At 50.8% G+C, this 26,496-nt stretch overlaps 1 protein-coding gene across 2 annotated transcripts in view; it reads left to right on the top strand.

Moving 5' to 3' along the window:
* Positions 1-235: 235 nt before the first annotated feature.
* Positions 236-26,496, top strand: part of Chst11 (carbohydrate sulfotransferase 11) — a 178,860-nt gene continuing 152,599 nt past the window's right edge. Inside the window, exon 1 of one of the 2 annotated variants that reach the window (XM_057758000.1) lies at positions 236-855. In XM_057758000.1, the coding sequence (XP_057613983.1) occupies positions 753-855 (103 nt within the window). In that variant the 5' untranslated portion in view covers positions 236-752. Of the gene's footprint in view, positions 871-26,496 lie in introns of both variants that reach the window. The other variant, XM_057757999.1, reaches the window with a different exon arrangement.

The following is a 26,496-nucleotide window of genomic DNA, read 5'->3' as shown; positions in this document are numbered from 1 at the left end:
GTGGCAGCACTAAGGCGATCTTATTCTTATTTTTTCCCCGCTCCGGGTTTGTCATGGAAACGTTCACACACAACCTCGATTCAGCGGCCCAGCTCCGCCCAGGGACTGAGGGCTTTTGGGACCCTGCGGGAGCGCGCTGGGCTCTCCGGACTCCCGGGGAAACAGCTGGACGCGACCACGTCTCGGGTAGGGGCGGGGGAGGCGACGCTCCGCCCCGGCGCGGCCCCGCCCTCCCAGCTCGCCGGCGCCCTCCCCTCGCCGGGGGCTGCGAGTTGCGTTTGGTAAAACCCAACCCTGGAATATATAGATCACTGGAGCGCAATGAAGTAGCTTTTGGCGAGGGAGGGAGGGAGGGGGGCCTGGACAGTCACAGAGGCCAGTGCACGGCGGCGGTGGCACCTTCCTTCCCGCATCCCGGTCGCCCGGCCCGCGAGGAGCCAGCGGCGGCCGCAGGCGCCAGCAGAGCCGAGGCGGCGGAGCATCGAGCTGAGGCGAGGCGGACCGGCAGGAGCGCGCGGCCGGGGCCACGCATCTCCACACTTGCACAGCAACTCCCGCGCCTTGCACCCCCCTCGCCCAGAGACCCTGACTGAGGCTCGGAGAGCCTCGGTGAAGCGAGTGGGGTCCAGCTCCGGAGCTCGGCCAGCTCCGTTCTGAACCTCCCGGGCGCTGGTTCCCCGCGGCGGGGTACCCGCTTCTGCGCTCCGGACGCGCCTCCCGGACAGCCGGGTCCCCGCGGCCAGGACAAAGCCATGAAGCCGGCGCTGCTGGAAGTGATGAGGATGAACAGAATTTGCCGGATGGTGCTGGCCACTTGCTTGGGATCCTTTATCTTGGTCATCTTCTATTTCCAAAGTATGTTGCACCCAGGTAGGGGGCGCGTTAGCGTGGTTTTGTTGGATATTTTTCTCCTCTCTCGCTCTGCTTTCTGCTTCTTCCAACCTCACCTCTTCCCTTCGGCCTCTTTGGGGCTCCTTGCTCCCGGGATCCGCGGGTCACCGAGTTGGGATGGGCAGAGAGAAGGTGCGCTTCCTTTTCCTCTCCAAGCTCCAGGCTGGAGGTTGAGACCGCAAGGAGAGACGGCGTGTGTGACCCCCGTCTTTCTTTCCCTTTTATTATTATTTTTTTTTCCTTTGTGTCTTGTCTGTTGGCTAGGTGGCAGAGAAAGGTAGGGGTTGTTGGAAGCTGTCGGGGTCGAGGGTTGGTGGGATTCCAACAAAACTCGGTCCCGGTTGCTGTTGAGGGCTGGGACGAAACCGGCTCCGGGAGCCGGCTGCTCTGCTCCAGCGAGCGCTGCTTCTTCCTGGTTGGGTACCCCGGGGCGACTGGTGCATGCCGGGGCGAGGTTGTGGGTCTCTGCAGCCGGCTCGAGAAGCCCTAAGCTGAGCTACCACGTGTTCCAGGCTCGGCTGCGCAGAGCAGGTGTGGGGAGAGGGTGGGTGGGTTCCCGGGTGGGTGGGTTCCCGGCACTTCCCTCCACTCAGCGCGATCTTTTGCGAAACACCCCAGGGTCTAACTCCGCAGTGACCTTGCACTGGTGCTCCAGGGACTGGCCCACCCACCCCCTTCTGGCTCCAGACCCAATCTAGGAACTCTAGAGCTTTTGGGGTCACAGTTTGGCCATCACAGCCCTTGGAGATACTTTGTACAGTTCCTAGGCTCATCCCCTCCTCTTGGGTTCTGAGCATTCAGAGACTCCGCAGCACAAGAACGAATCCTTCCCCACATCCTCTCTGGCTTCGGCTAAATTCCACGTTTCCTATCAGGATAGGGAGAACCTAAGCTCCCCTCTTCCGGGGGGGTTCCAGAAGGAAAGTTTGGGACTAGTGAAGAGAGGGGTGCCCTGGGCCCGGCTGTGCTGCACGGCTTAGAAGCCCAACAGGTAGGACTTAGACTTGGTCTCAGGAACCCCTTTTATCCTGGATCAGCAGACCTGTGCTGGGCCACGTTGGCATCAAGGTTAGTTTTTCGTCGCCTCTGAGTTGCCAGAGTAATCATTTAGTTTTCTAATTGCAGGGAGGGAGGAGGGAGAAGGAGGCACATTTTCTTCCAGGGGAAATGAGATTGGTTTTGCCTCTCCGCCTTATTTAAGTGTGTATCTAACATCTTCAGTAGACGGGGCCCCGAATTCATCAAGCCTGCCTCTTAGTGAATGGCAGAGCCATGAAGCTGTTCTCTGCATCAAACAGACAGGGCTGCCGGCTGTGGGGTTCCTTGAGAGCGCAGGGACAGACTGGCCCCTCTTCCTTGTGAAACAGTCAGTTGTTAAGGCGGCCTGGCTGCCAAGAGTATGGTCTTGTGCTACCGCATGGAAGGAACCCCAGGACACCCCAGCCGGTCCTGGTAAAGGACGACTTTTGTTTGCTGCTCACATTTTTAGTGTCATGTCAGCAAACTAAAGCGGTGTTTGTCTCCCCGCTCAAAACCTGTGGTTGTGAAACTTCTGAGGGAATTTAAAAATGGACTTTGCTGGTATTCTGGGCTGCAAGAGGGTGGGACCAGACAGGCGGGCATCTCAAGAGTGCCAGGCTCCTGGGGCCACTCGGGACCAAGCCAGATTCTCTCCCCAGAGGGCTAGAAGACAGGTTGGTATGCAGATATAATGAGGCTCCTGCGGTTTAGACAAAGGGCCCAATGATTTGGTCTAGACTTCAGAGCTCTGTTCAGGCCTATTCAAGTTTTGCTGGGACGGTGCATGCCCGGTAATTCTCAGCAGAAATGCTTAGGAGCGCAGAGCAGGAATGTACCCGAGCCTCCCTGTACCTGAGCCTCCCTGTACCTGAGCCTCCTGTACCTGTGCGGTGCCATCAGCATTCCATGTGCACGGACCCGTTTCTACGATGCTGAGGAAGAAACGTGTTACCTGTAACTGGTGTCTTGCTCTTCCAGCATTTATCAAAATTTATTAACTTTTTAATTGACTTGGAAGTGGCTTTAGGGTTTTTTTTTTCTTTTTTTTTCTTTTTCAGTGTAAGCTTCTGGATCTACAGCCTTGTCTGAGCTTGTGCTGGACTGAATACACCTCTTTGATCCTGTCCTGACGGTTCCTTTCTGGCCCCCTTCTTCTCCCCCAAATGTTTATAATTCATATCACGAGGAATCTGCTTTTCCCAATTCCCCTTCTAGCGCAGGGGATGCTGCTTTCAAAACGCCGATTGGATATGAACCTACGGATGTTTAATTGAAAGTTCTTACTCAAAATTATAGGTCGTGCCGCAGAACCCCTGTTAGTACTGCTATATGGGGCATAAAAATATGCTTTGGAAACAAAATTATGTTTTTTATTCCTTATCTTTCATTTTGTTACCGTCCACTGTTGTTAACTGAGGCCAAGTGATTTTTTTTTTCTGCTTTGAACTTTCAGAAAAGATTAGAGAGAGGATTTATTTTATTTTTAATTGCTCCCTCCCTGCCGTGTGTGTGTGTGTGTGTGTGTGTGTATACAGTGCCTGTGAGGGTCTGAAGAGGGTATAAGATCCCCTGGAACGGGAGTTACAGGTGGTTTTGAGATATTCCATATGGGTTCTGGGAATTGGAACAATGCGTGTATGTCCCTTTAACTGTGAATCGTTCCTCCAGCACCTTAAGAATTTTGTGTGTGCACACATGCGTGTGAATGTGTGTGTGTGTGCATGTGTGCATGCGCATGTGTGCTGTATGTGTGCAGGGGCCTGCAGAGGCCAGAAGGAGTTTTGAATCCCCTAGAGCTGGAGTTACAGGTGGTTATGAGTCACCTGATGTGGGTGCTGAGAACCAAACCTTGGTTTTCTGCGAGAAGAGCCAGGGCTCTCTTAGCTGGAGAGGCAGCTCCAGCCCTTGCTGCTTTGAACTTGAAAGTGATGCAATCTTCAAGTCTCTGAAGTCTCATGGTCCAGGCAGTCTTTTTGCCTGGGAATTCTCTCAGGATCAGCTTGGCAGAGGCAGAAGGGACCACAATGCAGACCAGACTGTGTCCTTTTCCACCCTCCCCCACTCGAAGTCCTCTGGCAGAAGGTCTCTGGGTACCTGTCTGTGGGACAGAAAAGCAATGTGTGAGAGAAGAAATTAACTCTAGTTTCTTTGCTGGTTGGAGAGGTGTGAGGAGGGGAAAAAACCCAAAAACCAAAATGCTGCCCAGCTCTCTGGCTGGCGAATGCCCCCTCCCATTCTAGTCTGCAGCCCATTGTCTTTTGTATTTTCCTAGCTCATAAGACTGGGTAATTGTGAGCTTGAGTAATTGACCATCAGATAATTGGCCATTGGTTACGCTGGTGAAGATTTAGGAGTGGGCCCCTGACAGTTAGGCAGTTTTCTTTAGAAATCCTTGACCCTTCAGAGTTAAGTGTTTTTTTTTTTTTTTTTTTTTTTTTTGGTCAGGGACAGGATCTTAGAGTTCTTTTCTAATCCAGACATTTGTACAGGCCTGACACATAAAATATTTAAGTATCTGCTAGCGGAATGTATGAAGTAGCCCCTCATCTCTAGCTCCAGGAAGGTAGAGGCTTCAGGTCTTGTCAAGAGTGCCTGGCTTCTCCCTTCAGTTCTGCTGCTGTTGGGGCATGCCCATTCCCAGACTCCTGGTTCTCTGGTTTAAACCCATTAAGATCAGAGCCTTCACCGTGGACGGCACTGCTCCCGAGGTACCAGGCATGGTAGATACTTCTCCGTGTCCTGGATGTCGGAGAAGGGTGGCCTCAGTTAATCACTGACCTCAATCCATGCTCATGACAGACTCCTCCATAGGGGTGAACTTCTGAGTTGGAGGTCGGAATCACGTGCCTGTGCTTTCTTCTCCCCTATGAGCCCCTCCATGAACGCAGCCTTTGGAAGCCCATCCCTCCCTTTAAAATGTCTCAGGTACTTGCCCAAGACAGCAGGACAATCCTTTGATGGAACCCTGTCACGTCTTGCAAAGCTGGAAGGCCCCAGGCTGCGCTGGGTCTCGAGCGCCCCTTCAACCTGGCTTTTGTGTCTCTCACTAGGATTGTGGTTTTTGTTTAAAAGCTACTGCTCCTGAGAAGCCTCCCAAGGAGGGAGCTCTCCCTCACTGGTCTCGTCTTCCACAGTCTGCTCGCTTCCGTTGTCACCTGAGAATTCCCCTCCTGGGTTGAGTGTATGGAAAGATTACAGTCTTTATTTAAAGACTCCATTGGATCCCGTTGAACATAGGCACATCTGGAAGCATGATTTTCATCTCTAATCCGGCCTGTGAATTTGAGATGCGTGGAAGAGCAGCTATTCTCCACTATTCGTCACTCAGAGGCAACTGGATTTTCTCTCTCTCTCCATAGTGTAGAATGTATACATGAACATCCCTTACCAGAGATTATGACACCCAAGAGGTTCTAACATGGGAAGGTTTTGGCAGCCGCCACAGCGACGCAAGCGGAAAATTCCACACCTGGCCTCGCATGATGGGTCGTAGTGAATAAAGATATATAGATATATGCCTTCAGGCTGTGCATTTAAGGGGACTGTGGTGCACAAATAAATTTCATGCTTAGTCTTGGGTCCAGTTCCCAAGATACCTCATTATACAAGGGTAGAGCTCCCGGGATTCAAAACTGTTCCACATCCAAATAGCTTCTGTCCCAATCATTTCAGATAAGGTAAATAAATATATTATATGTAAAAATAATTTATTATATATAGAGTATAGTTGAGATCTCATAATGCATTTTGTATCAGTAAAATCTGCTTTATACAAATATGCCATTCTGGTGAGTAATTATTAAAATTTGAGACCTGAGTTTAGCCACAGCCTTTAAAGTTTACGGACCTTTGTGTGTGTCCTCCCTTATCTGAGCCCGTTCAAAGCAGTGGTTCAGTATCATTTATCTCTGTGTTGTTACACATGGCTAATTTTACATTAGGGAATCATTTCGCTTATCTAGAGAATAGGTTTGGGATCATCCCGGTACTTAGGGCTGCATTTGCCTTAAGTCCTTTGAAAAGGGGCCAAGGCGGTCTCAACACTGGGCCGTCAGGAATCCGAAAACGGGGTTGAGCAACTGGAGGATGAGGCATTGTGAGTCCCAGGTCTTCCCCTAGGAAGTTGAGGTGTTTGCCCTTCTGCAGGATTACCCGTAGCAGCCCTTGGATGAGGCCCGTTCCCTTCTGAGAGAGAGCTCATGGATTCCAGCCAGTGTCTTCACTTCCTTGTCCCCTGAAGTCAGAGGGGTGACTGAGCATCGGGACAGGCTGGCGGGGGACCTTCTGAGAGGATCACCCTCCTCCAGGGGCCAGCGCTGCTTGTGCCTGTCCGGCTGAGAATCATTTTGCTTATGGTGGACTCGATCAACCCAGTTCTTTAAAAACAGGAAATCAAGGGCTCCCAGGGCAGGTACCACCCTTTCCCTTCTTAAACTCACGGAGAGACAGCCCTCTCCTTACTGTGGGTCAGGGGACACATGCTGTACAGAAAGTCCTGGCTAGCCCGCCTCTTCTGAGGTTAGGTTCGGTGAAAATAACAGAAGTCCCTCTGCTGACTTAACTTACTTTTACTTTTTCTTTTCTTGAATCTTGGCACCCCATCTGATCCATCAATTAAAATCTCCTGGAATTTATAATTTATACTTTTTGGATCAAATGTGACCAAGGGACACTTACAAGCGAAACTGGAGCGTGCTCTCTCTCTCTCTCTCTCTCTCTCTCTCTCTCTCTCTCTCTCTCTCTCTCTCTTTCTCTTTCTCTCCCTCTCTCTCCCTCTCTGCCAGGCATTGTTCTGTGTTTAGGACTCCAGCACACAGTACACACACATGTACACACACATATGCACACCCATGTCAACCCCCCCAACAATGCACACACACACACATATGCACACTCACGTCAACCCCCTACAATGCACACATGTATGCGCGCCCATGTCACCCCCCACATGCACACACACGTATGCATACCCATGTCAACCCCCCAACAATGCACACACACATATGCACGCCCATGTCAACACTCCTACACACATGTACACACACGTATGCACACCCATGTCAACGCCCCTACACACATGTACACACACATATGCACACTCATGTCAACCCCCCTACAATGGACACATGTATGCACGCCCATGTCACCCCCCACATGCGCACACACATATGCACGCCTATGTCACCCCCCGCATGCACACACACGTATGCACGCCCATGTCAACACCCCCACATGCACACACATATATGCACACACTAGATCATCTCCATTTTTCAGTTTTTGAAAAAGCAAAATATGAGGTACAATCCATAGAACCCCCACCCCATGCTTGTGGGGCTCGTGTTGGTGCCTGACACAATCAGGCTGAGTGGAGCGGTAGTTTGGAAGTAGAAGACCTGGGCCTGAGTCAGAGCACCCCAGTCCCTCCCTATGCTTTATGACACTTTTTTTTAATATGTTTTAGTAAGATGGCACCTTACTGTGGTCTGACCTTTCATGAGCAGCCCGCGTCCTTCGTAGATGTGAAGTAGCACAGTACCCCCACAGCTGGTACCTCTGAGCCCTTTCACAAACCGTGGCCTGCTCTGTGACCTCAATAAGGGGCATGAGCAAAGGCACTTCTACTTCTGGAAGGTTCCGTCTCTGACTGGGGTGAGGAAGTGCTGGGTTAGTTTGACCACTGACTCCTTCAAGCCTGCCCAGCTTGCTGCCTTCTGTGTTTGCTTACTCTGTTTGCAGAGACCCTGACTTGATTCTCGCCCCTCTCTCTCTCTGTTCGTGTGTTCATGTGTGCTGCTACACTTATGTGTGCAGGTTCACGTGTGTGTGAATGCCTGTGTGCATCAGAGGTAAACCCTGGGGTTAGTGTCACCCCTCTGGTACAGGACATCTCTTATTTGGGGGAGAGGCAGTGCCCTTCTCCGGCCTGGAACTTTCTAAGTAGGCTGGCTGGCTGGCTAGTGAGCCTGTCTCTGCTTCCCAGGGCTAGCATCTTAAACGTACCACCATGCCCAGTTTTGTTATTTTATTTTTTAATGTGGGTTCTAAGGAGCGAACTCACTTGGCTGACAGAGCTCTCTCTCCCTAGCCCCGGTGTCTTTTTAAGGTTATGGCTATTGGTAATGCCATTGGTTAAGACTCGGAATGGGAAAGGAAGGGGAGTAAGTTATTTAACGTGGGGCTTCAACTTGATCTTCAAATTAGATAGAGATAAATCTCTCGGGAGGATGTCCACAAGCCCTGACCTGGGCCCTTCCTCCAGCCCTTTCAGACATATCCTGCTCTTGTGACTTCTTGTTGTTTCTCTTCTGACTTGTCAGAGCAAGCATCTTGTCATGGGCATCCTTATAACCAGAGGGGCTTAGGGAATATTTGGAGAGAAGATAAGTGAGTCTAAAAGCCTCCTCTTTAAACCCTTCCTGGCCAGCCACACACCTCACAACAAGAAGGACCAGCCAGGTTGGATAAGTCAGGACCAAACAGATTCTGGTGTGGTGTGGAACACTCTAGAAGAACGGTAGAAAGGATGAGGAGCATGTAGTCAGAGAACTCACACATCTGAGCAGCCATATAAGCTCGGTTTATAAATAATGCACACACATTACTGTATCATCATGTAAATATCTAGGCTAGGGTCACTTCTAGCCACGGTCACTACTTATTTTTTTTCATCATTTTTTGGATAATTCCATCGATTGACTCTTCCAACTGGGATTCTATTGTCACTTTTTTTACACTGTAACCTGGCCCAGGAAGGCCCGTTGGTCCCTGGGAAAGATGCCATCTCTATGAGCCTGGGTTGTGCTGTGATCTTAAGCCCGCCCTCTCTCTTTGACCGTAGGTCTGTTCAAGCTGACCATAGCATAGACACACCTGCTTGAGTTTCTCTTGTACGTGTCCAGCTAGTGAAACATGCCCAGAGCAGGGGAATTCCTGAGGTGGCCACTGTGGGTCCCATTTTGTGATTGCCAGTCGGTCCCTACCCTCAAAATATTTGTCCAAAATGTCCCAAATGGTGTGTAACCTCAGGTGACAGGTTAGATATGGGTGTCTGTGGGGGTGACTGTCTCTGATAATTTGTGTGGTGTATTTTTGTTTTTGAGACACCTTTGTAGACCACTCTGGCCTTGAACTTCTTATCTTCTTGCCTTTTTCTACCAAGTGCTGACATTGTAGGCAACCATGATTAGGTCCAGCTTCATTTTCATTTTCATGGTGGTGGTGGTGGTGTGTGCGCGCGTGTACGTGCGTGTGCCCCATGCACATTGTGGCAGCCAGAGGTTGATGTCCTGTGTTTTACTTAATAACTCTCTGACTATTCTTTGAGATAGGTGCTCTTTCTGAACTTGGAGCTCATTGACTCGGCTAGGCTGACTGGCCGATGAAGTCTGATGATCTCTGCTCACTCTGTGCTGTGGTTACAGGTGTGTGGTATTTGTGCCCGTCTTTTTATGTAAGTGCCGGAGACCTGAACTCAGGTCCTCATGCTTGCACAAGAGGCACTTTACTTACTAAGGCATCTCCTTAGCTCCAGCTTCACTTTTTATATATTAAATAATAAAGGGAAGATCCAATGGCTCCTTCCCAGACCCTTTTGGGGTTAGGTTTCATCTGGACTTGTCTTGAGTATAATCAGTAATTATCAGAAGTGCCTGTCCCTTGGGTCACAGTCCAGTGCGACCCCAGAATTGTGGGGGGTCTGTTTGACCTTAACTAAGCATGGGGCAAGGGCTGCTGTTTCAACATCACCACTTCACGTGTCTCAGAGAAACAGGTCCTGTCATCATTGGCTCCTTCTCCTTCCCTTGAATGGCTAACAGAAGAGCTAGCTCTGGGGAAGAAAGCCCACAAAGGCATCCCAAGTAGAAAGGAATGGTGGTTGATTTCAGTTCAAGGCTGTTCATGTCAAGGAATCCCAGAAGATGGATCAAAGGTCTCCCTAGTCCACATGCCTTGACTTTAGCTCCCTGGATGTAGTCACTCTCTGTATTGTAGGTGCACAGAATTTAGAACCCAGAGAGCAGCATGTGGGGCTTGGCTGTCCACCGTTACCATTCCCTGGTTTTCAAGATATTTTGCTGAATGCCAGAGGCGGAACAGAAGAAAACCCATGTCTTTGTGGATGATGCGTTTAGACGGGGAAGCGCGACAGATGTGTGTTTCTCGGGCGTGTTTCCCGGGGACAGATGCTGTGGGGAAACCAGTAAACAAGGAAGGCTCTTTGAGAGGGCAGCCCTGCGGGTGGCTTGCAATTTGAAATAACAAGGGCAGGCCTCTCAGATAAGGGGACTTGAAGACTGAGGGAGGACTTGAAGACTGAGGGAGTTTATGGGGGCGATGAGCAGATAAAATAGTGGAGATATTTATTCACAGAGGCCAACTTGGCCCAGGCGTTTCCTATACACTAATCCACACAGGGTATTGAGGCACACACTATTATTTTTCCAGCTTCCGAGAGTGAAGGTGGGCTTACAGAATCTCACTTCCTGAGACCTCAGGTCCAGACGGGATGGAGCTAGAACTGACCCCCTGTCTGTTGCTGTGCACTCCTAGCTGGGGTTCTTCCTTGCAGAGGGTGTGTGTTCCTCCTCATGCCTCCCCCCAGAACTGTAAAGAATGAGTGGAACTTAGAAGTAATGGTCTTTCTGTCACCATCCTGCTAAATGGTTCTACGTAAACAGCATCTGACTTGGTCCCTGCTGTCCCCATGATTTGGACTAGTGGCGGCCCGTTGTAGGGTGTAATAGCCAATGAAATGCATGACTGAGTGCAGGTGGCCCCCTCATTTCTTTGTCCTCTTTGTGGTGTGGCGAGGATTATATGGGAAAGCGTGTAAAATGGTTATTCTAAATGATACATTTCTTATCAGTGATACGTTGTGAGAGCCGTAGATTCTTCCTCCTCTGTTTTTCATCTTCCTGTCTTCAGTAGCGCCAACATTTCATCCTGAAACCCGAGCCAGCTCTCATCCAGAGCGCACATGCACTAAGAGATTTACTGAGAGGACTGGGCTGTGATGACGCACGTCGTTAATCCCAGCACTCGGGAGGCAGAAGCAGGCTGAGCTCAGTGAGTTCGAGTCCAGCCTGGTCTACAAGAGCTAGCTCCAGGAGGGCTGTCACACAGAGAAACCCTGCCTCGAAAAACCAAACCAACCAACCAACCAAACAAACAAATAAAAAAGAAGAGGTTCTGATGTCTAGACTCCTAGGAAGCTCCTTCTGGTGCTAACTGGCTCGTCTCCCTGCCAATGCTTAATCTTAGCTTTGTCCCTGGGGAGCATTTTGCAAAAGGATGCATATCTGGCAGAAAAGAAAAAAAAGCCAACTTTGTGGTTTCATGCTGTATGCAAGAAAAACTGTTTCCCCCTGATTATGCATATAACTACTGTGCAGGTTGTCCTTGGCTATAAAAAAATGACTCGAGAAATAACCTGCATGGGGTCCTGGTCCCTGCACTGTTCTAAGGCTGGTCTCCAAGGTGGAAGCAACCGCACGCATCATGGCTGCCCTTGTGGCTCTGGGCGAGAACAGAGCTGGCTGGCTTTTATCCCCACCTCGTGCTGTCATGAACTTAGGAGGCCGGTCACCTATTACTGACCTGCAGGGCCACGGAGCGTGCTCTGTGAATGGCATTTGTGGCTGAGCTGGGGTACACTCTGCCAGTGTCCTCAGACCAAGACTCTGACATTGGCTAAAAGACTCTGTAGCAATGATTTGAGCCAGGCCCTGAGTTCTTCCGTAGGGGGCAAGGGCACATCCGCCACACACACACACACACACACACACACACACACACACACACACACACACCATCGGGCAGTAGGGTTTTCATGATGACTGGAGAGTCTGTCAGCGCTCACATTTTCTTCCAGGCCAGAAAAGCTCTTTGTCCTTTTAGGCATGTGGCCCACTTTGCCTTCCCAGGATCCTTCCCATCTCATTGTTGAGTAGAATATTGTTGTTTACCTGGGGCCTGCTTTGCCTTCTCTTCTCTCCCCAGGAGAAGTACCTGGGGAGATTTGGATTGTCTCCAGTACAGAGGGATTGCCCCTGACATCTAATGGGTCGAGGTCAGGCTGCTGAACCCCTTATCCGACCCAGGTCGCCCCCGCCCTGCAGTCGCTGTGGTGGATGCGTAGCTGCTCAGTGCCGTAAGTGCTTTCTGTGCAAGCATTAGGACCTGGATGTGGTTCTCCGGCACCCACGTAAGAAGGCGGGAGCGGTTACAGCTGGAACCCCAGTGTGCTAGGAGGTGGAGGCAGAAGAATTCCTGGAGCTCCTTGGCCAGTCTGACTGAACTGGCGAGAGACCCTGTCTCAAAAGCTAAGGCGGAGGACAGGCGAGATGGCTAGCTGGCTCAGGGTGCTTGCAGCACGGGTCTGGAGTCTTGAGTTCAGTCCCCAGGACCCATGTAAAAGTGGAAGGGGGTCCACAAAAGTGTGCTCTGATCCCCAAACCTGTGCTGTGGCACGCACGCACGTACACAGTCATAAAAATGTGCACACAATGATAATAAAATGGAAAACTAAGCAAGATGTGTAATACTGATAAGGATACCTGATGCCAGCCTCTGGGTTTCGCATGCTCACACAGTATGGGAAACCCTTTTGTGTTCTGATGCTCGAGAACACTAGGGAAAATGGTGACATGCTAATCGTGGCAGCCAGTGTGTTGGCTTCTGTCCTTGACTCGCACCATCCGCTCTCTCCTGGAGTCTTAGGAAGTAGGCAGCTGACAGTCCCATTATGCAGGTGGAGACGTTGAGTATTTGTGATTCAGGCACTTGTCTGCCTGGAAAGCTGGTCCAGGATCTGGGCTTAAGACCGACCGCCACCATCGCTTTATTTCTTACCCCACCCCCGCTGACTGCCACCCGAGCCACACTTCTTCCCCCACTCCCAGGCCCATCTTTTTGGTCTTGGTTTCAGCTAATTAGGTCAAGAGCTAATTATTTTACAAGAGCCTCGAGCTCAGCTGTGGGCTAAGTGGATGGGGCATTCAGTGATAGGCCTTCTAGCCTTACTCTACACTTTATCCCTGGTGAATCCAGCCCTCTGGGGACTGGAGGTGTCAGCCTTGTTCAGATGTCCCCTGTCTTCAACCGAGATGGGTCAGGAAGTCAAAATCCAGTTCGCATGTTATTCCTGGGTGAAACGCCCTCTGCCTGCCCTATGACCTTCTTCTGGATGCATCTCCGTGATGTTAAAGTGCCGTGGACTGGCTCCTGGAGGCCAGGCACCATGCTTCCTGCAGTGCCCTCCCTCCACCTGCCAGGACAGAACCTTCACTCTATGTGGCAGCTCACGCCCTTGAGCCCATCACTTGGGAGGCCGTGGAGAGAGAAATGCTATCAGCCTCGTGAAACTTGGGCTACATAGTGAGTTCCAGGCCAGCTTAGACTGTAGTGGGGTGTGGCGGACACATCTGTGATTCCAACGTTTAAGAAATGGAGGCAGGAGGGTTAAGGAGTTCCAGATCATTCTTGGGTGGTGGTTTGAATGGGAATGGCTCCATGAGCTCATTTTGGAATGCTTGGTCCTTGATGAGAGAAACTGTTTGGGGAGGATTAGGAGGTGTGGTCTTGTTGGAGAAGAAGTGTCTCTGGGGGAAGGCTTGGATGTTTCAGAGGCCCAGCTGTTCCCAGTTAGCATTCTCTCTGCCTCCTGCTTGTGGATTGGATGTGAGCTCTCAGCTGCTGAGGGCCACGTTTGCCTGTTCGCTGCCATTCTCCCTACCATGACGGTCATGGACTTGAACCCTCTGGAACCCTCTGGAAGCCCTGAAAATAAATGCTTTTTTTTTTTTTTTTTTTTTTTTTATAAGTTTCCTTGGTCGTGGTAATAGAAAAGTTAACTAAGCCACTCGGCTGCATAACAAATTTGCGGTCAGCCTGGCTTCAGGAGATCCCATCTCAAAAGGATAAAAAAAAAAAACAAAAAACAGTCTTTTCTAATTTTTTTTGATCACTGTCTTCAGAATTCCAGTGTGTACTTGGCACCTCTCTGTTCAGTGTGACCCCTTTCCAGTGCTCAGTCACCTCCTGTGAGGAGTGACTGCTGGACCCTGTTAGAGAAGCTGCAAAGGATGGGAAGGATTTTCCTGGGGGTGCATCCCTCCCCTCACCCCCTCCACCCTGCTCTCCCCAGCCTCAGTGAGTGACAAGTTCTCTCTTAGTTTGAGCTCTGCCCTTGGGGTAGAACAGGACATGCAAGCTGCAGAATTGCATGCTTGCTTAAGCTGCTCCAGCCTGGAAGGTACTAGATAGTTCATTGGTGAATTCCCGTCTCCAGAAGAGGCCGTGGCCAGAGCACCCAGGGAGAGGCTTTTATGCTTCCTTTAGAACGCCTGAGCACAAAGTCTGGCCCCAGGAAGACTCAGTGTATTTGGATGGACCAGAATATGCAGGGTAAACTCATTTGGAGGGGGGTGCACACATGATTGGGGTTCCTGAGGACTAAAGTAGAGAGAGCATAGGGTGTTTGATTTGGATTGTAGTCAGGGAGGAAAGGATTTCCAGGGGCAGAGCCTGAGAGAGAAGCAGGGAGCAACCAGAGAGGGTGGGGGGTGGGCTGGTGGTGGGGGTGAGCTGCATGACCTCTTGGTGTTCTCAAGTTTAAATTTTTATTCTTGAGACTAGGAAGCCATAGAAGGTTTAGGGTTTTGTTTCCCATAAGGCGAAACTTAAGCTGAATTTAAACTCTCCTGTTTTAGCATAATGCCAAAATTTAAAGGCCTGCTTTCTCAGAGTGAATGTGGGGCCGGTTTTTGGAGTAGTTTCTGTTATCCTTTGTCGGGAGGGAGGGAATTCACGAACGTACCATCTAAGAAGGGGCTTAAAAGCTTGCTCCGGCCAGATTCAAAACTCCACTGTTTGCAAAAATTATAGGCCTCCGAGGTTAAGTTTCAGGCTCTCCGCTGCTAATGGTGCCCCAGGTTCATTCTCAGAGGGCCTGGGGAGGAGTGGCAGGATGGAGAGAGAGTATACCTAATCCCGGGAGAGCCGTGCACTGTGCCCAGCTCACAGTATATCTAGGCTCAGGTTGCAGCTATGGGGCTGCCCTGGATAGACATGGTACAGAACTGGGCCAAAGGCCTCTTTTCTTTACTGAGGCCCAGAGGCTGGAGGGCTCTGATCTTCCTACCCAGTCCCCTGCAGAGGGCTTTTGTAGTGTCTTTCTTAGCTTCCTTAGACACCTCACTACCTCAGAAAGAAGCATCCCCAAGGCATAATGTTCTATGTGTATCTGTGTGCATGTTCGTGTCTGTGTGTATGTTTGTGTGTGTGCATGTTTGTGTGTGTGCATTCCTGTGGAGGCCAGAGGTTTGCTGTGGGCTGTCCCTCAGGTGCTGCCCGCTGCATTTTGAAGAGACGGTCTTTCACAAACCTGGAGTTCACTGACTAAGTTGGCTAGGCAGTGAGGCCTAGGGGCCCACCACCTGTCTCTGCCTCCCCAGGGCCACATCCAACATTTTTTTTTTCTTTTTGGTGGGCTGTGGCCTTTAGGGATTAATTTTGCTTAGAAAGTTCTTAACCAACTGAGCCATCTTCCCAGATCCCCAAAGACGTAATTTTTAAAAAGCAATACAGTGTCAGCATTGGTGGGCATCACGTTTTGAAGGGGGCATGTGTGTGGACAGCCAGGTGGAAGAGGGTTTGAGTTTGTACTTGAACTTGCTGGGATTTTGTGTCTAGAGACAGGAAGATCTCATCAAGGGAACGCGTATATTTGAGAGCAGGGTTCTGGAAGTTATTTTAAGAAGGTAAGAAATGGATGGTGAAGTTAAGGGCTGTGATTCTGTTGTATGAATGGCTCTGCGTGTAATTTTGTTGTTCGGAGTCGGAAGTGTGCATTTGAAACCAGAAACGGAGCAGATAATCTTGCAGTCGCTTGTGGCAAAACAGCTTTTGTTGGGTGCGTGTGAGGCACCCTGTAAAGACAGCTGTGGGCTTAAAACACTTGCTGCAGGGCCAGGGATATGGCTCCGGGGTAGGATAGTTTCCCAGCATGCACACGACTTTGATCCTCAGCCCCGTAAAACAGCCAGCCAGGGACAGCAAGCTCCTGTGTGTTAGAGAAGGTTGCTGTCTGTCCGCTTCGCTCAGTGGTCATGCAGGCCTCCCCTGACGCAGGGGAAGAAATCTTCTGTTTTCCCGGGACTGTAAAAAGCACATCCATGGGGCCCTATCATAAGGGCCTCTCTGCAGGAGGCGTGAGGGATGCTGCCATTCACCCTCACAACTCCCTCTTTGCTTTCCTAGGGGATGAATGAGGAATTTGTACCCATCAGAGAATGCTTGATCTGTTGTAAAAACAAAAAACCGGTAGGAAGGGGTTGCGGCTAAGCAGAAAGGGCAGTAGGTAGGGTGTCCCCAGGGAACCTGGGTTCTGGCCCTGCTGCTGTTTCCTTCTGGAGGGATTCCCCCACTGTTATCCGCAGGTAGACACAACAAAGCGTTTTCAAAATGATGTCAAAGCTCATAGCCAAGGCCAGAAGAAGTCTGGGGGGGGGGCGGTACGAGGGGAATGAGGAAGTGGGGAGGGCTCCTGGCAGCCTCCTCTCATCACCGTTGCTCCCTGTTGGTTTGAGTTTTTGTTTGTTTGTTTGTTTTATTTTGGAGGTTCAAAGAAATATTTATTTTTTTTCTGTAAGAAAGCACGTGAGGCAAAAGCCACACTTTTCTGCCCTCCACTGCTTAGACCCTTCCTACCTCTTCCCCGCTCAGCTCTCACTGTTAGCGGTTCTCGGCCCGTTTCTAGGAGAGCTGTTCATAAAGTGAATGCTTGCCATTTATGTTGGACATGGTAAGGGACTAGCATCCATCCACCCCTCCAACCAGCAAGCACTTACTCATCTAGTCGAAGAGACCATTCCAAATGAGAGTTGGCCCCTGCGTGAAGATAGCTTGCAATTAGCGAGTGACTCCGGAACTATAATTGGTAGCATCAGCCCTTTGTGATAGAGGCTAAGGGTGTTGAGAAGAAAGGGAGTCATTAGTTTAGGGGAGGTCTGAGCTGGACTCCTGTCCTTCTGCTAACAGGACTTTATGGAATGCCTCACGTCTGTGCCAGGGACCTCCCGGGTGCTGTGCAAACAGCAGGGAGCAGTGCACAGAAGACCTCTGTCTAGGTGGAGTCCACCGGCTTGGTGTAAATTTATCCGGTGGATTAGCAGCACCACCATTGGTAGATTCCTTCTCTACTGTAGCCCTCTTGTCTACTCGATGACGCCTCAGTAAAGCATTTGGGGTGTGTTCTGTATCCATTACCGACGGTGGAACGAGTTCACATGTAGAAAAGAGAATCTTGCGAAAGGATTTACTTCTAAAAAATTTCATTCTTGAGCCATGTCACCCAGAAGGATCTGGCCACCTTCTGGTTTAGTGACGAAACACGTGTGTTACAGTGTGTCTTGCTTAGACCGCTTAGCACGGAAACATAGTTTTCTCAGAAAGCATCGTACTATCCTGTCATGTGGATGCATTTAATTTCATCCTGCTTTCTTGTTGAATAGCTCTGAAAAAGGTTTTTTCCCCCCGTGTCTTTAAAATCTTTATTTTATGTCTATGCGTGGTTTGCCCGTATGTTATTTATGTGCACAATATGTGTGCCTGGTGCCTGGTGCCGGCCAGAAGAGGGCACCAGAGCCTCTAGAGCTGGGGTTCCAGGTGGTTGTAAGCCACCACGTGTGTGCTGGGGAATGAACTCCAAGCCTCTGGAAGAGGGGCCTGTGCTCTGAACTGCTGAACCACCTCTCAGGCCTCCGGTTTTCTCTTTTTAAAAGTGTCATGATTCCTCCCTCCCTCCATCCCTCCCTTCCTCCCTCCCTCTGTCCCTCCCTCCGTCCCTTCCTCCCTCCCTCCCTTTGTCCCTCCCTTCCTTCCTCCCTCCCTCCCTCCCTCCCTCCCTCCCTCCCTCCCTCCATCCCTCCCTCCGTTCCTTTTTTCCATGATGCTGGGGATGGAACACCAGGGCTTTGTGCTCTATAGACAAGTTTTCCATCCCCAGTCCCATCTGACTTGTGTTCAGGTTGTTTTCTAGAATGTTGTGTTCATTCATGTTCCCACCAGAGTGTGTGAATGCATCCTAGCCATGATGACCTGGCTCCTGCCCAGGCTTCTGTTTCGTTTTTTGGTCCACGCAGGATGGTGGGGTTCAGGAGGGCACAGACTGCCTCTTTGGTGCTGGTTGGTGACAGGCGCAGAGTGAATTTTGGTTGATTGTGTGCTTTGCTTGTTTTGGATGACAGAGCCTGAGAGGGCAAGGGTTTATTAGACAGTCGAGAAGAGAGAACGCCTTCGTCATCAGAAAGTGCTTTTCCCTCAGACTTTGCAGGAAAGGAACACTCACGTGAGCTGGGTGACAGGTGAGTCACGTGGCCGCTTCTCTAGTTGTAGGCTGTTCTCAGGTCTGCGAATGACTGCGTTTGCTTATCAGCTTATGAGAAATGGAACCTAAGTATCATTTCCACGTGGCCACAGGGACCCTGCACAGACTTCTGTTCTGTGTGGGGCTAGTGCCAGTGAGGAGCGCTCCTGTAACAGGGAGGAAATACATAAGGAATTCTGTCTTCCCAGAATTCTTCTCACCTGAAGCCTGGCCCCAAGTGGGCAGCATTCAGAGAGGTGCGACCTCGGGAAGCAAGCCCTGAGAACTCTGCCCTCATGAGTGGGATTAGTGCCTTCCTTCATACAGGGGAGCCCCGTGACAGACCCTTGTCTCATGGAAGGACAGCATGAGGTGCCTTCCCTACACACCACATCTTCCTATGCCTCTTGGATTTCCCAGCCTCCAGAGCTGAGCAGTAAATGTCAGGTTTTTTTTTTATAAGCCACGCAAGGCAAGGCGTCTTGTTAGCAGCCCACTGCCTGAGACAAGGAGCACTCCTTCTGTTGGCAGGCGGTTGGCGGGTGAGATGTCGTTTTAGCTGAGGTGGTGATGTGCCCATGGCGCTCAGTCGTTGGAGGAAGGCGCTTGGTTGGGTGTGGGGGGTGCTTCTGACGAGGGTCAAGCCGCCTCATTCTCAGAAAGGTGATGGTTATCGGTGCCCTGACCATGGAACCTTTTCAGGAAGCAGTGTGTGGATGATGTCACATGGGGGGGGGGCAGACCTCCTCTAAACAGGAAGTGGGGGGAGGGGGAGGTAGAAGGAGAGGAGAGAAAAACAGCAAAACACAACCCACTCAGTCTCTCTCCCTCCCCACCCCCTGCCCGCTCACGCACATACACAACTACTCCACAGCAGATGTACTGGGGCTTCCCTGTGTGGGCTCTGTCACTGTGCCTACAAGGCAAGGCCTGGGTATGTTTTAATCTAATCAGTTTCTTGAACGTTAAGAAAACCCAATCTTTTAAACCAGCTAGGATAAACGTTTTGATACACTTGACTTTCTGACTGCTGCTTTGAAGTAGCAAGAGCATGGCCTCCCCACAAGGCAACCTGTCTTGCCCCCAGTTTCTGCCAGCCCACACAGATCCTCTTTCCGGGCCTCACAGCTCTTCTGGGTCTGCTCCTCCAGGCCTTGAGGGTCCCAGTTCTGAGGCAGCCCCTCCGCGACTGCCCAGCAGCCGGTAGAAGCCAGCTGTAGAAGCCGGTGAGAGGAAGTGAGAATGGGTTTAAAATAGCCAGCTATTAGGTTTCCTGTCGGATAGGATGTGGTCAGTTAACTTGGGTTATCTTTGGGTCTGGCGCAGGCGCTGGGCTCTGCTAGCAGTTAAGAATGACACCCCCGTCCCCCCAGCCTCCTCTGACAGCAATTATCAGAGTCCTCAGGACCACCCCAAGGAGAGCCAGTGGGATCCAGCCCCTTGCTAAATAGTGTGATGCTACCCGTGGCTGGCAGCAGCAATAGCCAGTTCCCAAAGCTTTAGGAGGTCGTACCCTCTCGGCTCACACGCTCACACTTGCCCGCCTGCGGGGTTTGATCCTTATTTACTGATTTACTTTGAGACAGGATCTTACACTGCTCCAGTCCGCCTGGCCTCGAACTTGTGGTAATCCACCTGTTTCTGCCTTCTGGGTGTTGGGACTAAAGACATAAGATGTCATAGCCAGTTTATAATTCAGTCCTTTTGTGTGTGGGGGGCATCTATATGTAGGTGTGTGTGTGTGTGTGTGTAGGCCAGGGGTTGATATCAGGTGCCTCAGTCAGTCCACATCTGGGTTGAGACAGGTTTCTACACTGAACCTGGAGCTCACTGATTCCTCAAGCCTGACTGGCCAGCGAGCTCCACAGATCCTCCTGTTGGCCATCCTCCTGCCTCTGCTCTCTGTACTGGAGTGATTAGCAGGCTCTGCTGTCCCTGGTTGTATGAGTGTGTACGTTTTAAAACACGGATTCTGGGGGACTCGAACTCGGCCCCTTATGCTAGCTTAGCAAAGACTTTGCTGACAGCCACCTCCCCATCCCGTGAGCCTGGTCCCAACTCCAGCTAAGCCTAGAGCAGCGTGGCCATGCGTTTGTGTGTCACGGACCCCCCAGCATCTCTGTACTGCAGCTCTGCACTCTCCGAGCCTCACCTACAGTGTAGCCAGCTCCACTGCTGCTACCCTGGCTGAGCCCCCATCACCTCTCCCTTGGGGTTTATACAACTAGAACCCAGTCTCCAGCTTTGCCTATCCTTTACCACCAACCGCTTGCCAAACCGTGGCCTGCGTGAGCTGCTGCCGAGAAACGGTCAAACCTGCACCCTTGCCCCCGCCCGCCATGCAACTCAGACTGAAAGCCAAGCCCTTGGCTTGACCTCAGGGTCGTGTCCTTGTGCCTTGGACTCCCAGGCACACTGCCTTTCAGTTCCTTACAAGAACAATGCTCTTACCTGTGGTGGGAACTTTGTGTTTTCTGTTCCCTCTGATTTAAAGTGCTCTCCACTTTTCAGGCCTGTGTCCTTCCCCAGGTAACCCCTCTGCTTTGGTATTGGATCCCTCGGTTATGCATGCTTGCTTTCCCTTTCCTTTCCTTTCCTTTCCTTTCCTTTCCTTTCCTTTCCTTTCCTTTCCTTTCCTTTTCTTTTTTGTTTTTCGAGAGAGGGTTTCTCTGTAGCTATGGAGCCTGTCCTGGAACTAGCTCTTGTAGACCAGGCTGGCCTCGAACTCAGAAATCCACCTGCTTCTGCCTCCTGAGTGCTGGGATTAAAGGTGTACGCCACCACCACCTGGCTTGGTTATGGTTTCTTACTTTGCAAGGTTTCTCCACTGCTGTCTGTCCACATGGTGATCCCTCGGTAACCCATCCATGAGTCTTTTGGGACTTGGGTAATAAGAGACAGAGTTAAGGTACTAGGTGTGGACTCCTAATTCACCAGAGTCTCTGGTTACTGCATTTGAATAGTAGGGTTGTGATGGCATCAATGGAAGATGCTCCCCGCCCCCCCCCCCCCATGGTCTAATGTGTTTGAAACCTTGGTCCCCAGCTGATACCCCTGTTTGATGAGGCTGAGGAGGAAGTGTGACACTGGGGGCGGGTGGGCTTCCAGGGTTAAAAGACTCACACAATTTCTAGTTCGCTTTCTCTGCTTCATGTGTGAGGTTCAGGACGTGAGTCCTCGGCTTCCTGCCCCTGCCGCCATGCCGTCATCAACCCTGACCTTCTGGAACCGTGAGCCCCAACAGACTGTCTTCTGTAAGTTGCCGTGGTTGTGGTGTGTTACCACAGCAATAGACAAGTAGCCAGTACAAAGGTGTGTCTGGGTTTGTTTCTGGTCTCCCGTGTCCTGTCACTTAAACCCCGTGAGTGTTTCTCCCCAGCTCTGTCCCCTGTAGAGCGATGTCCACGAAGGCAGAATGGCTGAAAGGATGGAGAGTGGCTGGACCATCAGGGCAGTCTGTGTGCAGGAAGCCTTGGCGCTCTCCTTCCCTGTCGCGGAGGCTGATCTGGTGGAGGAGGCAGAGGCCAAGGCTGAGGTGGAGGCCTTCAGCTCCTCCTGCAGGTTCATGCTCCACTCCTCAGACCCTGGAGGGGGTTCACCTGCATCTGCCTGATTTTGTAGCCCTGTGTTTTTCCTACCCCTGGCTGCCAAGGTCAGCGGATTATCCCACATCCCAGTCTTGGTTTGTTTTGTTTTTGACCAGTAATTACTGTTGGAAACTGGGAAGTTAGATGGCATTAGTTAGGATCACGGTCAGAGGGCCCCTTTCCTGATGGCTCCCTGTCTGGGAACCAGTTAGAGAGAGATGCTGGGACAAGTTGGCCCTATGGAGGCGCTGTTAGCAGGTTTTTCTTTACACTCATAGCCCTTGGTTTGAGATGACAAAGGGACAGCCTTGTCCTGATGGTGATAATTGATTATCATGATGGCGATAATTGATTAGTTACCTCGTTGACACAGTAAATGCTCTGAGAAGCCCTGCAGTCAAGGAGTCAGCTGTGAGTGGTCAAGGATTTCTCCAGTGTCCACGACCACAGAACCTTAATAGAGCTGGAGGGGCGTGGAAGCTCTGGCGTTTCCATCTCTAAGAGGACATCACATCAGTCTGCCTTCACAGTGTTAGCGTGGGGGCCGAATTGGATGAGGTCATGCAGGTGGAAGGTGTGTGGAGCAGTCTGGACGTGTTGTGGGTTGTCGTGACGACACAGCTGTGTGATTACCCGCCCCGTGTGTGTGTGTGTGTGTGTGTGTGTGTGCGCGTGCGTGCATGTGTGTGTGGGGGCAGGTGGTAAACGGTCACACAGTTGCATGTGTTGCGTAACAGTGCACTGCAAAGGACAGAGGCTGAGCGGGGACTGTGCAAATGACTGCTGGGTTGTGGTCACTGAAGGCTCTGGGCTGAGAGAGCCTGTTGGAGCTGAACCATGGTGATTGGGTGGGGTCTGGGGAAAGCATGGGAAGGGGACAAAAGCCACTTTCTTTGGGTATTACAGATGTTTGCCAGCGCTTTACAGTTTGGGTACTCTCTGAGGTGTTTAATTCACTAGGTTGTCTTTCGCAATTAACGGGCAAAGGCAGTCTTGAGTAGGCTGGGGGAGTCCAGCAATATGTCGATATTTCTTTTAAGCCTCATGACAGAGGCTCCAACCCTTCCCTGGGTGTGAGCGTCTTCCTCACAGACAGCAGGAGGGAGGCAGTGGGTTGAAAATGGGGTCTGGTGTCTGCTGCAGGCAGGGGTCACCGATCACAGATCTCATTTTGAAAACTGCATCAGTGTAGGGCCGAGCTCACCCGAGTGTCTGATGGCTGCTGCTCCACCAGCACAGCCCTGGAGGGAGGGGTGGCTGGGGCGTCTGCCAGACATTGGTGTCTGGTTTGGAGTGTTAAGCCCAATTGTGCGGGAGCTAGGGTGGGTCTACTCTTTACCCATAGCCCCAATTTTGGGGGTGCACTTGCTGAACTGGTGTATCCACACTCGCTAAACTGGTCCATTGAGACTTCTCTCTGCAGATACAGCTTGCCTCAGACTCCTCTTCACGGTCTGGCTCTTGTTGGGGCAAAGCATCGTCCATGCTGAGCAACCACAGTGTGAGTGAAAAGTCCAGAACCCCACCTCTGCAGACCCCCCTTTCTCTTCTGGGGTGCACCAGGTACACACATCAGTCACCATCCCTCTCCCTGTCTGTCTCTGTCCCATTCTTCCAGGAGCCTCCTCTGCTCAGCCCCAGGTTTTCCCACACTGGCTTTTGCTGGGATCCTTCCAGCCCACGAGGCTGCTAGTCATGCCTGCTTAACCTTTAAGATTCGCTCTTCAGGGAAACTCTGATCATTAATCTGTAGCCTAGAACAGATGCGTGCCAGTCTTGGGCAGTCTTCCACCGCGCTTTGCATCCAGGGGGGAAAGGCTTTCAAAGTCGGTGTGATGTTTACTTTTAAGCAAGGGAGAAAAGAAGCTTCATTGGGGGGGGGGGACCACTCTGTACCTGTGGCTATGTAATCTGGGGGTGGACACGGGCACTCCTGACTTTTGGAAATGACGAGCAGCTTCGGCTTTCTGGGTGGGGGTCCTGGAATTTTGCCTGTTGGTGGCACCGCATGGTAGAGGGCTGGGGGCTCACGAGCTTGATCTGAGGCTGCAGGAGGGACTTGAAAGGCCGTGGGCTGTTTCTTGTGTGTTTGGCCGGTGAGCCTGTGTGGAGGGTGTGTACCTGGAACTTTGCAGTCATGCTTCACCACGGCGACTGTTTAATGACCACACATGAAAGGCTCCATTGCCAGACTGCTCCCAGGGACCAACCGAGCTATGGAGTCATGGAATCTCAGAGCTGGGAAGAGCCGTGAGCAGGCTGGCAGTGATCGGAGTTCTTCCCTGGAGGAGGGAGGACTCGGTGTAGGGCTCTTCCTGCCTGCACGTAGGCTGAAGTGATTTCTGTGGAGGACTGTGTTGAAGTCACAGGGTGCAGCTGGCCCTGCTAGGTTTCTGCTTTGTTCTGCCTATAAGGAACAGTTTGGCCGTCTGCTGGAGTAGTCTTGTGTGACAAGCTACCCTGGGTGATTGGGGTTCTGGATACAAGACAAAACACGGTTCTTAGGGGGACATTTGGAAGTTCCGTATTGGATTTTGGTAACTCCTTTGAAGTACTGGGGATAGAATCCAGGGCCTTCTGCCTGCTAGGTGTTTGACCACTGAGCCACATCCTCAGCCATAATTTATGATGATGATGATGATGGTGATGATGATGATGGTGATGATGGTGATGATGATGATGATGGTGGTGATGATGATGGTGATGATGATGATGGTGGTGATGATGATGATGGCGATGATGATGATGGTGGTGATGATGATGATGGTGATGATGATGATGGTGATGATGATGGTGATAATGGTGATGATGATGGTGATGATGATGATGATGATGGCGGTGGTGGCGATGATGATGGTGGCGATGATGATGATGGTGATGATGATGGTGGTGATGATGATGGTGGTAGCGATGATGATGATGGTGGTGGCGATGATGGTGATGATGATGGTGATGATGGTGATGGTGGCGATGATAATGATGGTGGTGATGATCGAGATGATGATGGTGGCGATGATGATGATGATGGTGATGATGATGGTGATGATGGAGATGATGATGAGACAGAGTCTGAGTTGTCCAGGGCTACTCTTGAACTCACCGTGTAGCTCAGGCTGGCCTTGGGTTTGCAATCCATTACCTCAGCTCGGATCTTCCCCAGTAGGTAGGATGGCAGACCTGTGCCACGGTGCCCAGAAATCCTTTGAGTGATGCCAGCATCCATGTAAACGAAGAGTAGATCCCTGCATGGTTAGTTTCTGTCTGCTTAGAAGTGGTCTTCTCTTCACTACACAACTCAGATCCTTCTTTTTAAAATTTTTAATACGTTGTTACACTTTATTTGCGTGTGTGAGTGCGTGAGTATGTTCCAGGGACAACTTGCAGGAATTGGTTCTCTCCTTCCACTGCGTGTCTCCCAGGGATTGAACTTAGGTTGTCAGGCTTAGTGGCAAGCCCCCTTATCTGCTGAGCCATCTTGTTGGTCCCGGTTTATGTTCATTCCGCTTCAGTTTTTAATCACTATTTTAGTGTGGATTCAACTGTGAGACAAGTTGGCTTTTCTCTCCTTCTTTTCTTCCTCCTTCTTCTCTTCCTTCTTCCTTACTTTTCGGTAGCTTTTTGAGATGGTCTCACACTGTATCCCAGGCTGACCTGGAATTCACTACGTAGCCCTCTCAAGTGTTAGAAGTACAGATGCCTGAGCCTATGCTCAGCTAAAACAAGTTTATTGTCGAACAGCCTGTCTTGTTCTATTGTCAGCCTCGCAACCCTTCTTTCTTAGCATCTCTTGACTTCATGAGGTCATGTTGAATGGCTGTTCTGTACCATGCCAGCTTAGGTGAGGGACTCTGAGGTATGCGTGACAACAGAATGGTCTCTCTGAGTGCACTGAGAGGCTGAGATGGAGGACCCCCAGTTCTAAGTCATCCTGGGCTACCAAGTGGCATCAAATCTCAAAGACAAATGAAGCCCCTGCTCTGTTTTCAGCGTGCAGTGCCCGGTGTGAATTCCGGTCCTTGGGCAAATCCACCCCTGGGGGTGGGGGGCTTGAGGGACCTCAGCTGACTCCTGACTGCACCAAAATTAACATGGATAGGCGCAACACCACAGTCAACGTCAGCCTTTCAGGGCAAATAAACTGTAGACAGCATGGGCTCATCAGTGCTTTCTCTGATGCCAGCACTGTTTCCAGATCAAAGTACGCCGGTGGGAGTTTCCTTTCTTGAAAAATTAAAGAACCAGGTGGTCATGGCTCATACCGTTAATCCCAGCATCCAAGAGGCAGAGGCAGGTGGGTCTTTGTGAGTCCAAGGCCAGCCTGGTCTACAGAGTGAGTTCTAAGACAGCCAGGGCTGGGCAGAGAAACCCTGTCTCGAAAAACAAAACAACAACACAAAACCAAAAAATGAGAAAGAAAGAAAGAAAGAAAGAAAGAAAGAAAGAAAGAAAGAAAGAAAGAGAGATTGATTGAAGGAGAAAAAAACGTGCAGCACCGAGTGACGTCGTAGAGGAGGCTGCATTCTTATTCTGTGTTGAGACTTGAACTTCAGAAGAAAGTGAGCCGCTTTCACCCTCTGACGAAGATGGATTTCTCCAGAGAACTGACATTTATAAAAGTCAGCGTGGCAT

This window comes from Chionomys nivalis, chromosome 25 (assembly GCF_950005125.1).
Source record: "Chionomys nivalis chromosome 25, mChiNiv1.1, whole genome shotgun sequence".
Lineage (NCBI taxonomy): Eukaryota > Metazoa > Chordata > Mammalia > Rodentia > Cricetidae > Chionomys > Chionomys nivalis.
Note: the sequence above shows the minus strand (reverse complement) of the source record. Positions and strands in the feature narration are given on the sequence as shown.